General features: G+C 37.3%; 1 protein-coding gene across 3 annotated transcripts in view; it reads left to right on the plus strand.

Annotated features, from left to right (window-relative positions):
* Window positions 1-12,174, plus strand: part of LOC139135711 (dynein axonemal heavy chain 12-like) — a 55,078-nt gene extending 42,904 nt beyond the window's left edge. For 2 of the 3 annotated variants that reach the window (XM_070703343.1, XM_070703345.1), the window contains 16 exons: window positions 47-187; window positions 794-817; window positions 2,042-2,200; window positions 2,825-2,969; window positions 3,400-3,624; window positions 4,153-4,332; window positions 4,921-5,061; window positions 5,648-5,785; window positions 6,172-6,405; window positions 6,900-7,085; window positions 7,616-7,719; window positions 8,195-8,306; window positions 8,834-9,064; window positions 9,618-9,709; window positions 10,194-10,261; window positions 10,928-12,174. In XM_070703343.1, coding sequence (XP_070559444.1) covers window positions 47-187; window positions 794-817; window positions 2,042-2,200; window positions 2,825-2,969; window positions 3,400-3,624; window positions 4,153-4,332; window positions 4,921-5,061; window positions 5,648-5,785; window positions 6,172-6,405; window positions 6,900-7,085; window positions 7,616-7,719; window positions 8,195-8,306; window positions 8,834-9,064; window positions 9,618-9,709; window positions 10,194-10,261; window positions 10,928-11,118 — 2,371 coding nt within the window. In that variant the 3' untranslated portion in view covers window positions 11,119-12,174. The remainder of the gene's footprint in view (window positions 1-46; window positions 188-793; window positions 818-2,041; window positions 2,201-2,824; window positions 2,970-3,399; window positions 3,625-4,152; window positions 4,333-4,920; window positions 5,062-5,647; window positions 5,786-6,171; window positions 6,406-6,899; window positions 7,086-7,615; window positions 7,720-8,194; window positions 8,307-8,833; window positions 9,065-9,617; window positions 9,710-10,193; window positions 10,262-10,927) is intronic. The other variant, XM_070703344.1, reaches the window with a different exon arrangement.
* The last annotated feature ends 2,790 nt before the right edge of the window (window positions 12,175-14,964 follow it).

Here is a 14,964-nt window from a genome sequence, read left to right on the forward strand (position 1 = left end):
ATCATTTGTATAATGTAACAGTATAATCCCCTGATATTTTTTGCAGCAACAAGTCCAAGATTCTGGAGAGGAGACTGCGATACCTGTCTGACCATTTCACCTACAACCTGTACTGCAATGTATGCAGGTCTCTCTTTGAAAAGGACAAGCTTCTCTTCTCATTCATACTGTGTGCAAACATCTTGATGTAAGTAGACTGCCAAATGAACTCAGCAAAATATTCACAGAACATAAGCCACCACATCAAGAGCCTCTACAATGATTTTTGAAATCAATGAAACCACATTACCCAGATTTCAAACAAGATACATAGATCACATTGTACCGTACATGGAAGGAATTGCATGTAGAAATGACGCTCAACCATTGTGTTCAGATACTTTATGGTTTTTTTGCATGTTGATGATGTCATGCTACTAACGCTACAATATATTTCAGGAACTTGCTGCGTAACCTATGATCCGCAGTGCCTGTTTCATGTTATAAACTGCAAATAAGCTGGTGTTACCAGTAGAGGAGCCAAAACACTGCATTATCCAATCTATCCTTCCATTGCTAGCCTCTATCATGCCTGGACTGCTAATATGTATGTTTAAAGCCTGCTAGCATCCTGTAGCATCACAATAGACGTATCAAGTAAAGCATATAGCTGATCTGACAACTTGTGTCCAATTTGCCCTGCTATGCTGATCGTTAGATTTCTCCGCTTTATTTTGATTACATTACATGTTTCCTTTTTCCCCCCACCTTTCACCCTTGAACATGGATGACCTTCTTCACCCTATATTATCAGGTTTTCTCAAGACAATGATCCGCAGTAAGTGCATAGAGTCACCCCGCTTTGCATATTTACCTGCATGTGCTCTAAGTAGCCTGCCTGACTGCATGCCTGCATGCTTTAGACCAAGAGATACAGGATGCCTGCTTGCTGTCCAGGCAGAAATACTCAATCATCACTAACTTGGCTTTGAAAAAAAATCACCACTCTGCACAAAAAAAAGCAAATCAGTCACCGCAATTCAGAGCTGTCATCACTGTCTGTCTGTCTTTGCCAAATGTTGTCTCTTGCACAGTGTTTCACTCAACAGTGTCTTGCTGTCATGTGAATTCAAGATGGCACACACCAACTTCACAGTTGCACAGACTAACAAGAATATTTTGTCAGTGTTCAACTTCTGTGTAAACTTTCCTTTATAATAACATGAAAATGCACAATTTAGACTAACAGCAAAGTATGTGGATATAAAAAGCACCTTGTAATATTTAGTGGATTTTCCAGTCTTAGAAGACAGTCTATTATGAAATTTTCATTGTGCACCAGTTTTACGCTAAGTGGGTAAAGACGTTTTTAGCCATGGGAAGTTCTTTCTTCAACAGTCGACCAAGTACTTACAAGGATGGCACTTCCAGCACTTTCATGAAAGAAAAACTAAACAAAATAAAAATATCAAATATCTGGTCCATGCTGCATCATGTTAACAAAATTAAAACCTGTTTGTAGTTTCATTCCATGGGATAGCTTGCACAGACGACTAGTCAATAAATGTTAATATCTGTACTTATAAAACATTAACAGAATGCAGGTAAATAATCAAGGTTATTGCATGGCTGACGGTTAGGTTCTTGTCGTGATGTCATAAGTGGTATATAACGTGTTCTCTTTGTTTAGGATTCACACATTAATGAGTGTTGTTTGCTGTTATTTGCATGTTATTAATCAACACATCACCTTTGAGAGTCGGCAAACAGTACATTTCAAAAGACAATTTTTAAATGGAAGAGGAAGGCTTGAGATACATTCCACGCATGTGCTTAGAGTGGAGCAGTTCATTCTAGAAATGGGGGGGGGAGAGGGATGTGCAGAAATGTACTTGGTATAATTCGATTGTCGAAACACAGAGCTTGTTGGTTAAAAAAAAATTGAGTACTGTTCGTTGATGATCAAAGATGAGATACTGTGTGATAGGCTATTTAGAACCATCGAGATGAGCATTGGGAAGTGTAGCTGATTTTTTTTCTCATTGGGGTTGTTTATTCACAGGTCAAAGAAAGAAATGGAACATAATGAATTCATGTTCTTCTTGACTGGAGGTGTCGGATTGGAAAATAAACTGGAAAACCCTGACCCAAGCTGGTTGTCTGATAAAGCATGGGATGAAATCTGTCGTATGAGTGACATGAAAGCATTCAAAGGTTTCAGGTAAGATTTTATGAACTGTATTCCTTGGTAGAAATACCAAGCAAGGGCAGTAACTGTAACTATTGATGATTTTCTCTTTTTTTGTTTCGTACGTCACATGCAGTTTCTTGCTCCTCTCCCCATGTTGAGATACTGTGCATTGGGTTTATCAACTCAGCCTGTACTTTGGTAGACTGCATTGTTATAATTGTAGACCAGTGAATTCTGGTGTGGACTAGAATTTCAATCTGAACCATGTCAGGGCATTTTACACTATAGATGCTATGTTTAAAAGCTGTATAGTAGGTGTTTCAACGTGCCTTGGGGTGTAGAACAAGAACTTGCAATTGAAATACAAAACAAACAGTTAAAAAAATCATCAAAGTTACACCTACTGGCCCTTTAAACTTTTTTACCGGGTAAAATATTCCCATTATTGAGTTTTCAGCTCAGTTATCCATTACAGTAACAAAAGAATGACACTGTAGACAGTTGCTAGAAAATTTTCAAATTTGAGGTGCTTAGAAAAAAGCACCAACAACACTGAGAGAGTTACAAAGGCAAACTAATTCAGACATCAACATCCTAGTGATTTGGATCATGAAATCTAAACTTCTGTTTCTCTTTGCAAACTTTTATCGGCAGGGATCATTTTCAAGACAACATCGATGAGTGGCACACATTCTACGACAGCACAGAACCGCACAAAGAACAGCTTCCGGCGCCATGGAGTGAAAAACTACTTGACTTCCAGAAGATGATAGTCTTGAGATGTACAAGACCAGATAAGGTACAGATAATGGCCTGTCCACTTTACATTGAGGAGTTGTTATCCTTTTTGGCCATAAAACCATCATGGTATTTGTGTTTACGTTACTGTCATTTTCAAGTGAGATTACATCAGACTCTGATCACTGTTCAGATTTTTGGTTTTTTTTGTAAATTTTTCTCAAAATCTGTGTTGATTTTCATGTTTGATATTTTCTGTCTTTGGTTCTTTCTTAGTGTTTACTTCTGCGTCAATGCACAGTCTGCTTTCAAGTATATTCTCAGTACAGCCCCACCTCCCAGATGTACAACTATCATGAAAATGTTACAGGCATTTGTACTCTTATGATCCGAACTGCTCCCATCTATTAACTACAACTTACTCTTGATATCATTGATAATTATAGATGTGATATTTTTCCTAACACATGTGTACATTTTCCCCCTTTCAGATTGTACCTGCTGTTACAGACTTTGTCAAGGAAAAACTTGGTCAGAAATTCATTGAGCCACCGCCATTCGATCTGTCCAAGTGCTACTACGACTCCAACGCCTGTGCACCATTGATTTTCATTCTGTCGCCCGGTGCTGATCCCATGGCCAGTCTGCTGAAATTTGCCGGGGATCAAGGTTTCAGTGGTGACAAGTTCAATGCCATCTCACTAGGACAGGGACAGGTAAAGATCACATCATAAAGATATCTGATAAATCCAAACGTACCCTTTTTTTGGTGTTTCAAATACAATTAAAAGAGCAAACCTTTTACCGTACAAATCTATTAGGAATTCACTGGTTTATTGGACAAGGTAGAATGGCAAAACTCATAGCTCAGAGTGAGAAGTATGGTGATCCCAGATGTTGGACAAATAAATTTGCTTGACCATCAATCCATTGGATGAATTTCATAAAGACAGGAACGACCTACACAGCTTGCTCTTATACACAGATTTGCTGCAAGCAAGACAGCTCATCTGTTTATCACTGTATTGCATTCCTCACACTAGAAATGAACTTCCAAAGCTAAGTATAGTCAGTTCTGCTCGACAATGGTAGCTCCACTCAGATTAATCTTAAGTTTTACAAATACACATCCATAAGTAAAACTGATGAGTAATGACATTATGATATTATCATATTTATCAGAAGTTCTTGACATCATTCTCTTAAATGTATTAAAATGATTTGTGTTTGTGTGCACTCTAAAGGGACCCATAGCTGCTAAGATGATAGAGCAAGCCAGAAATGACGGAACCTGGGTGGTCCTTCAGAATTGTCACTTGGCGGTGTCCTGGATGCCAGCGATGGAAAAGATTTGCGAAGATTTTTCACCAGAGAATGTCAGCTCGGAGTTCAGACTCTGGTTAACAAGTTATCCTTCTGACAAAGTAAGATTTCAATCGAAATCCATTGCACAGGGAAATAATTTGCTTTCATCTAGACTGGGGTGATCACTGTCCAGTACATGCTAGCAATGATGTATTGTAATTGGAGACATTTCTGTTCTTTAGCAGATACCGTGACTCATTGTGATATTGTATATTGATTGACCAGTATTGTTTCAATGCAGTAATATAGTTCAAACAGAATCAACACGATACAAATAAAAGTTCCTACACCATTGTGAAAAGACAAATATTCTGAACAAATAACAAAAAATATTGATTGGGGAGCCAACAGGAAAATGCATTGACTTGGTTTATAGGATGACAAGCATCAGAGAGATCACAAACCTGATGAATAATAATGCAAATGTCATCTAGCAGTGTGAAAAATAGTCATTGCCACCAGTAATTGGATATATTTTATGTCAGTGAATTAGTCTGAACACTGTCACATACACATGAACTTTGGCAAGAACTAGCAATCAGAGAAAAAAAGAAAGGCAAGTCTTGGTACTTGTGATGGCAAAAAACCCAATGATTAGTGTTGGTAAAAGTAACTATCCATTCATGTATCCCTTTCTCTCCGTTCAGTTCCCTGTAACAGTCTTACAGAATGGTGTTAAGATGACCAACGAACCACCCACCGGACTGAGACAGAACATGTTACAGTCGTACTACAATGATCCAATCAGTGATCAGGAATTCTTCAGTGGCTGTCCTGACAAAGAACAGGTATGAAATGTCAGTTTCTCTGTGTTATACCCTATCAGCTAGTGTGTTATACCCTATCAGCTAGTGTGTTATACCCTATCAGCTAGTGTGTTATACCCTATCAGCTAGTGTGTTATACCCTATCAGCTAGTGTGTTATACCCTATCAGTTAGTGTGTTATATCCTATTGCTAGTGTGTTATACCCTATCAGCTAGTGTGTTATACCCTATCAGCTAGTGGCAGGGTTTACTCAGAAGAATTCATTAATATGCAAGAATATAGATATGGAGTGGTCAGTCTATGTCTTGTGTCAGTTTTATAATTTGTTGCTTCATTAAACAGGCATAGATAGGAAACCTGTAATCTTGAAGAAGAAAATCTCTTTTTATTGTTTACTATTTCCTTCGCATGATGTTGCAATAAATTTCTATTAAAAATTATATTACTATGATTTTGTGACCTGTCTCTTGATTGTATCCAACCTAGTTTCCCAGCGTTTTGGTAAGAATAAAACTGATTTAAGTGTTCCTCATAAAGGGTTTCTGATCACTGAATTAGAGATTGTGCAATTCACATGGTAACACTTCTTTGTCTGATCTGCAACAGACCTGGGAAAAACTGCTGTTCAGTCTGTGTTTCTTCCATGCCCTGGTGCAAGAAAGAAGGAAATTTGGTCCTCTAGGATGGAATATTCCATATGGATTCAATGAATCAGATCTCAGGATTAGTGTCCGGCAACTACAGGTAATGTTGATTGCAGGCTTGTCGATCCCCAGTTCTGGACTCTTACCCTTTTTTCTCTGATGTGCAGATCAACTCCACATGTTAGCGACTAAATGGTGGGTTGTGCTTTTCCATATCTTGCAAGGAGAAGTGACCTCATGTTGAAATGAATGCATGGAAATGTGTCGCAAATGTATTGGATCATTTGATTTGTTGTGAAAAAGCAGTAACTCAGAAAAGCCTTGAGGAGAAGAATATCAGCAAATCGTCATGTGTATTTAATCCTAACATCATTTTGAGGAAATGTTGATGTATTTGTACAGCATTCTTGGTGTTCATTTCAGTTTTCATTTCAAAAGTTCCACCCTGACGTTACTGAGTGATCTCTTTGCTGTGTCTATCTCCAGATGTTCATCAATGATTATGAACAAGTCCCCTATGACGCCATCTCCTACATGACTGGCGAGTGTAACTATGGAGGCCGTGTGACAGACGACAGGGACCGTCGTACCCTGCTGACCATCCTGAATGATTTCTACAACCCCAAGGTCATTTCAGAAGCCAAGTACAAGTTCTCACCTAGTGGCATATATTATGCCCCGCCCAAAGGCTCCTATGAAGATTATGTAGAATTTATCAAGGTAAACACTAACAAATATGCTCATAGCGAAACACTCAAGTTGACTGCTAATTTTCATCTCATCATCTAATCTATGGGATGACTGACTGAGAACATGATAATCTTCTGAACATGATGACCATCTCAGTTGAAAATTGTTTGCTACCAAATGCAGTGAAGGCTGGTTTGTTGTCTTTCCTCCGTTATTTTTTTTGCATATTATTTTTTAGTCACAAATGAATCGGATATCAACCAAAATGTTTTTAACTTTTGATGCTGCCTTTATATGTTTATAACCTGAGATGAAGGAAAAGACCCATGTGATTACAACGTAATAAACTTTTCTTTTACTTCACTTTATTATATCACATTTTACATATATTTTAAATTAATTTTTGGATTTCATTTGTTTTTGTCAATGATATCATTTACAATTTAGCCAGGGTAAGTGTAGAATGTCTGATCACACTCAAGAAATGTTTTATTTATTTCTCTGATTTTGTCGTCTTCCATCAGGCCATGCCTCTGATGCAGAAACCGGAAGTCTTTGGAATGCATGATAATGTGGACATCAGCCGAGAACTCCAAGAGACAAGACAGTTATTCAACAATGTCTTGTTGACTCAAGGAAGTCGCGGTGGTGGAGCCTCCGGCAAATCTGACGACACTCTCCTAGAAATTGCAAAAGATATCCTTTCTAAGGTATGTGTACTGCTGAGATTTCAGAAATTGAAGAAGCCGTAGATTTATGAAAGACGATCAGTTTTTACAATTGCAAGATTTATACACACTTATGTTGAGATATGGAAGTTTTTCTGTAGAGGTTGGTACTTCAGTTTCTCAATTGAAATTTGAAAATCATCAGATATCTGTTGATCCAAGTGTGTGGACTGTGTTTTGTTCATGTTATTTACATCCAATGAAAACTGAATGTACCGTAGATACAAGCTTGCTTAATGTTTATGATAGAATGGCAATATCATAACATGAATTTTTTTTTTATTTTTGCAAGATTTGTACCATGTTCTCATTTATACCGCATATGATAGTGAATGAAGTCATCTTTTTCTCAAGCCCAAACTTTATTACAGCCATATTATACAATGTTCAAAAGTATGTGAAAGTTGCCCTGATACTCTCAATACCTAGATCCGTAATTTGACTGAGTGCACTTTTAACGGCCCTCAACATTCTAACTTCGTTTCTTTTCTCTTTATTGTTACCATGGACAGCTTCCTAAGAACTATGACTTGGAAGCAGCTTTGGGAAAATACCCAGTGGAGTACAGTGAGAGTATGAATACTGTATTGGTGCAAGAAATGGAAAGATTCAACAGGTGAATTTTCTGTGATTGCGTTATTCAGTTACTTTTCCAAGGATGTTCAAACAGTAGACACTTTTCTCCTCAAAGTGATCCATTTTGAGAACAGCACAAGCTACATGCTGAACCCCTGTGCACTCCCTACAAGTCACGTACTCTAGTCGCATCCAGAACCATAGCTGCAACTGGTGGATGGGAAATGTCCAGGTGGACTTGTGGTGTTATAATTTCTGGGGAGTAACTGTGCTGATACTAGCTCACATACACCTCTGCTTATGTCTCTTTGACTGAAAGGCAAATATTATTACTGTAATAACTTAACATACAGAGGAGAATCAAACTAATTTCACAAAATGTGTCAAGTCTGTCTATCAAGGAGAATCTTTTCCAGTTCCCATTATGCGTACAGACTTGCTATAATATGGCCTCTCTGAATAGCTTGAAGTATTGTCCTAAATGCTATACATGTTCGAACTTTTGTTATTCTCAGGTTGTTGCAGACTATACGTACCAGCATTGTGAATTTACAGAAAGCCATCAAAGGTTTGGTGGTGATGTCAGCTGACTTAGAAAGTGTGGCTAGTAGTCTACTCATTGGCAAGGTAAGCATTTTCAAATTCTCGCTATGTGATTTGCTTGTGTGTTTGTTTGTTTGTTTGTATGTTTGTTTGTTTTTTCCATCGTCTTGCAGATCTGTGATACATGAGAAGCATGACTCACAACCATATGTAAAAATATTTTTGATATCAAAAATATGATGTGATATAATCATATGATATGATTTTCAACCAGTGATGTTAAATGATGAGTATCATGGAAATTCACACTGAGATTTTTCCTGCTGCAGTTGTAAATTACTTTTACAAGAATACATTGGAATCAAAGTATACAAAATCAGCTGATGTCTGCATCTCCACAATTTGTATTAGACATCTGCCACAAGTAGGATTCATTTGGATCAATTGATCTGTAGATTTGAATGAAGATTGGATGTCTGCTGTATGAGTTGTCTTGTCAACCTCTGGATTGTAAATCTTTATTTTAACAAGAAAATCTTTAATCACACACTGAAAAGATCAAGGTCAACAACAAATAATGCATGAGTTTATTCTTTTTGTTGTTTCCAAAGGTACCTGAGATGTGGGCCAAGCGTTCCTACCCAAGCTTGAAGCCGCTTGGTAGCTACGTCAATGATTTCTTACAGAGGTTGAAGTTCTTGCAAGATTGGTACGACAGCGGCAAACCCAACGTCTTCTGGATTTCAGGCTTCTACTTTACCCAGGCTTTCCTGACAGGTGCCATGCAGAACTATGCCAGGAAATACACCATTCCCATCGACAAACTGGGATATCAATTTGAGGTCAGTGGAAAATTCCATCTTTTACCCCGAAGCGAAAACAGTACAGCCGCATTGTAGTTATCAATCCAGGTGCAGCTTTAAGCCAGCTGGTAATGTTCAATATCAAATTGTGATCATTCAACAGTGTCTTATTTTGGAAAAGAAACAAAATTTGCATGGGAAAAGTAGTGTTGACGTTTCCTGAAGACAAAACGTCTCACTTTTCAGGAGTATATCAACAAACTTTGTGATGTCACCAAAAGTATGTCATAGTAAGCAAACAATGGCACAGTCCATTGTAATGAAAATGAAAATATCAAGAAGAGTAGTCATACCACATAATGATTCTACTCCAGAATTAAAAGGACTTGGATGTGTTCTACAGACCCAGTACATCCAGCAGATCACGTGATGGCAGTACAAACAAACCCATGTGTACAAAACCCATATGGACACACAAGTATTTCTGTGCGTGTTTGTGCATGTAGCTTTGTTTGTACTGCAGTCCATTTGAATTCCAGTTTAACCTTTTCGTCTGTTATTACATGTTTATCTTTTATATCTCATTTTGTAGGTTCTTCCAAGAGAGACGAGTGATTCAGCGCCTGAAGATGGTGTTTATGTCTTTGGTCTGTACTTGGATGGTGCTCGGTGGGATAGGAAGAAGTAAGTGCTAGCTGTCGACTCGTTGCATCATGTAAAATCAAATATCAAATCAAAATTGACATGATACATACAGGAAAGTTGTGGCCCTTTACAATGTTTGCAGGAATATATAGAAGGGTCATTTTCTCAACTGGAAGAAGCTGAACAGTGCTTAATAGATGACCAAACCACAGATGAAAGTACCAAAAGCTGTTCTGAGGACAAAATTATTTTCTAAAGACACCAACAGCGTCATTGTCCGAAACGAAAGTGATTCACAAGCAACGACTCTTTAAACCTTGTAATCAATGTGTAATTCTTACAAAAATAACATTGTAAAATATGATCATCATCTTGTACTTGAAATCATATTGTTAGCTCTTTGTGGAAACCCTATTGGTATGCAAATGCCCTGTCAAGTGCCTGGTAAATCATTTCACTGTACTTTATTTCAGAGATTAATTCAAACCATCTTGTAATCAATTTCAAAATGTTTTTTTTTCAGGGGTATGCTGGGTGAATCCCTTCCAAAAGTTCTATTTGATCCTGTGCCTATTATCTGGATTAAACCAGGTACGGATATCTCTTGTCTTGTCATGAATTCATTTATACATTCAAAGATCACATTGCTATTTGTACATGCCAATTTGATGCGCAAGTCTGTCATTTTACTGTGTCCTGCACAGATTTCGAACAATTATACTTTTAATTGATAAAGAGACATGTGACAGCAATCGAAGTCAACGTTTGTTGTTATTTGTATCTGTACATCATATTTGTACAGTTTATCACCTAGCTACCTTTTTCATAGCTTTATATCGTAAGCAACCCTGTGGAAAAACATAGACTGTTTTCGGTTTCTTTTCCTGTTTTTCTTTTTTTTCCGTAGTGTCTTTTTTCAGTCTGTTGTATTTGTTTTCTTTTAGCCTGTCTCTATAAAACACCCTGGAGCAAAGTCTTTGTTACAGTTTCTTGTTTTGAATTTAGAGAATTAGGTCTACCTTTGCCAATTACATGTTGGCTGACAGATTTGTCACTGTGTTTCACTCATTGTTCTTGTCACTTTGTATTGTTCCGGTTGGCAAACACGAGTATTTTCTAAATCATCTGAGAGATGAATTTGGCAAATCACAAGCATTCTGAAGATATCAGGTGACCATTTTGTAAAGGTGCAGATTCTTTTATTCATTTTCATTAAACCAGCAAACACTGAGCTTCTCTCTCTGTTCAACATTTCAGGTAAAATGGAAGATTTTGAAGAGAAAAATGACTACACTTGCCCGCTGTACAAGACCAGTGAGCGTCGTGGTACCTTGTCGACGACGGGTCACTCTACCAATTTTGTCCTGTCCATTGAACTACCGACTGATTTGCCGACGCAGCACTGGATCAAACGCGGTGTAGCTTTACTCTGCCAGTTAGATGATTAGTTTAAAAAAAGAATGAACTTATTATACAAAGAGACAGTTGGGAAGTGCCTTTACAGCAACACGGTGTTGTGTGAGAGAGAAACACTATTATTTACATTCCATGGACTCATCCTGTATAATATAGCGTGTGTCTGTAATAACCGTCCAAACAAAACAGTGAATAAACAGTGCTAATCATTAGCATCATCGACATTTGGAGTTTCAAGTCACCCAGGATTTTTTTGTGTTCAACAATATTTATGAAAAGGAAACTCCAGTTTCTGTATTTCTAATATTAGTGAAGAAAAAAAATTGTTCATGAATGTATGGAAATGCATTGATTTTTGAAGATTTATATATTTTGTTTTTGGCTGTCACACTGCAAACTCTGGCTGTGTGGGTGTAACTTTTGCCCTTGTGAATTGCAGTGGGAGATATTTCCATCCATGCTGAATTTACATGTGTTTACAGTGAAAATTTCCAACGTGTTTAAGTTTTCTGTATCTCATCACAGCAGACAGGTAAGGCACCACACTTCGAAACCAGGTACCTTCTGTACAGTCAATACAAGTAACATTTATTTTCAGTCTTTCATGTTTTAAAGTGAAAGTCAAAGCTTTAGATACCTACTCGCTTATTTTAGGCATTTTTTAAACAATTGTTAATACTGTACAATTTTCTTCTCTCTTCCAGTGCAGGACAGGGTGAATATAATTTTTTTCCAGTACACGTAGACAGGTTGCAGGCAATTCTATTAGTCCTGTGCTATCTCACATAATATTTCACATTTGAAAGTAGTGCTATCATTTTCCCCTGTCCTCAAAGTAATCACGTGTATATTTCTATGTGTATTTTTAGACTGGATGTATGGCATACAAAGGACATTGAACTCCGTCCACATGCACTGTCATGGTGAAATGTATTATCTTGTAAATATTGCAACAGTCCAAACACTCCTTGGATGTCCCTGTATAAACATATTGATTTGAAGTGTAATTAAAAAACAATGTTTCAAAAATGTTTGATATGTATAATTGACTGTTTTAAAGTGAAATAAAACACTTTGTCCTATAAAAATTTGTCACTTCTCTTTGTTGGGTAAACTTTGGTATAGTGAGCAGTGTGCTCTTTACAAACATTGGTAATTTTACTAATAGATATATCCAGGAAAAAAGCCCTACTTACCAGATGCACCCATCAACACCCCTGCTTTCCTGGTGCAACCATCAACACCCCTGCTTTCCTGGTGCAACCATCAACACCCATGCCTACAATCCATCAATGCCCACACTTCCTACTCCTCAACACTGTCACCTGTCTGGTGCGACCTTACCTAGTGCAACCATCAACACCCGGCACCCACGCCTACCATTCATCAATACCATCACTTACCTGGTACACCCTTCAACACCCAAACCTACCACTCACCAACCCCACATACCTGTTTACCCATTAACAGTATAATAACACCTATGCTTACCACAAGACAATTTGCTTTAATCCATACATGGCACTGTGGACGTTTACTGCACTACTAAAAGCAATTTGACAATACATGTTGAGATTGTTTACAAATGACATGCAAAAGACAATGAAGTCAATTCTTTTTTTTCTGAAAAGTGAAGTAAATGACATTCTGGGTTGTCTTGAACATGCTTTTTCTTTCACCAGCATATTAACTGGTTGAACAGTAAGCTTACGTTGACTGAACATATTGGGGTAACGAGTTCTGCATACCGTTGTTTCCCCCCTGGCCTGTTTATCACCTCACACACAGTCTGTTTCACAGGGCTGTGCAAAATTGTCAACCACTATCACTGCATGGTCTTCGTGGTGTCGTACAGATGCAACTGCAATCTTCGTTTACGCCTTCAAAAATGAGCACATGCGAAGATTGCTTGGAAACTTATAAAGCAAGTGTATGCATCAACTATTACCTGGTCAGTTTACAGTCCCAAAACTGTTAACAGGTGACTATCAGCGCCAAAAGGACGCATACCATTGTGACCATGATTTGGCCATACTCTGGATGAGGCGTGTTACAATATCCCTTCATTATCATTCCACACAAAGGATCAGTCTTCCATAGATGCAAATTTAAAAAATAGTGACAATAATCACTGTTCGCTCCCATAGAGTTATCAAAACAAACCAACAATTGTATGAAACATGGACATACACATACAGACAGACTGACATTCACAGACTGGCACAGAGTGATGACATTGACCCAAAATGTGCCTTGGCCCATGAAGGATGATAAAGATATAACAAAAAGCTGAATGTAATGATAAAATAGTTAAGTATAGGCCTACAGACACTGAGGGTGAATATGTTACAGCAATTTGATTAGTTTCTTTTGGTTTTCTACTTCTTTGATAATTTTTAAGACAATCAAACTGCAAGGCAGTTTTAATATGTATTGACAAACATGTTATCTTTTACAAGCACACAGCAAACTGTTCATGATTTTTCATTTACAATATTTGACATAGACTGAAATACATAACATGCAACCGATATTTACATTTTGCCCATGCACCAGATACATGGAGAGATTTCAACATACAATCATCAACTCAGAAACCCTACAGGGAAAAGTAAACATTGTTTTCTTCCAGAACAGCTGGTACATCCACATCTGGAGCAACTTACAAACTTAACCAATTACACAAGGATGATGACACAAGAGATAAAGTTAAGAAATTTAACTGTGGTGAACTTGACTATTCCTTTCAAATCCTTACCTAACTTGATTGACATCTTAAACTAAAATACACTGCATGGTTAATTGCACACAAAAATACATCGGGGGGTGTACCATTTGATAAAAGGGGTTGTCTGGAAGATTGATGAGGAACATTATCTTTTTTATCCGATACATTGTACATTCTTTTTTTCCCACTATCCCACCTTTTCTTTTTGACAAACTTTCTGTGGCTGATTTTTTTATTGACATTTGTTTGGATTTTTTTCAAAATCTGCCAGGACCCCCCCCCCCCCCCCTCCATCACTCTTTAACATTGAAAAAACTTTGAATATATTTGTTGGAAACCAAACCTGCTGAAATCACCTCAGCTATGTTTTCTCATTATTTTTTACCGCATTTCAACACCAAATACAGTTTACCATTTCAAATGCTTACTGAATCACCGCATTATCTTAAACATAGGGCCAATGTCCCTGAAGCTACTATAGACATGGATACAAAATTAAGTATTTCCTGACTGTATGAAATCATCTCACTAAAGTCATCCTAGGGACCTGTTAGCCAAATATTAAAGCTGTCTGACCAGCGGTTTTGAAAAAAAAAAAGCGACCCAATAGTCGACAGAGCTCTGCTGTGTTATGTAGAGAGCAACTTTTCGTGACATATGTATTGATGAAGAAGGTTGAGATCTTTGATAGCTCATTTCAGGATGGCCTGACCTAAAATGGCAAAATTAGCTGCAAAAATACAAAATTGATGATTTCATCATAATGATGTATAAAAATGTATACCAAATATCAAAGCTATCACATGACTAACTTTTGAGAAACAAATATTTTGACCAAAAACGGCAAAAATTGACCCACAAATACAAAAATTGAAGATTTCATCAAATTTCACTATATCACATTAAGAGAACCCCTAGGAACCTGTATACCAAATATCAAAGGCATCAGACAAGTAGTTTTTGAGAAACACATTTTTTGACCAAATATGGCAAAAATTGCACCAAAAATACAAAATTGCAGATTTCATCATATATTGTACATATCATATTTAGTTTATCTGTAGGAACCTGTATACCAAATATCAAAGCTGTCAGACCAGCGGTTTTGATGAAATAAATTTTTGACCAAAAATGACAAAAAAATTCCTTA

This window comes from Ptychodera flava, chromosome 6, assembly GCF_041260155.1.
Source record: "Ptychodera flava strain L36383 chromosome 6, AS_Pfla_20210202, whole genome shotgun sequence".
Lineage (NCBI taxonomy): Eukaryota > Metazoa > Hemichordata > Enteropneusta > Ptychoderidae > Ptychodera > Ptychodera flava.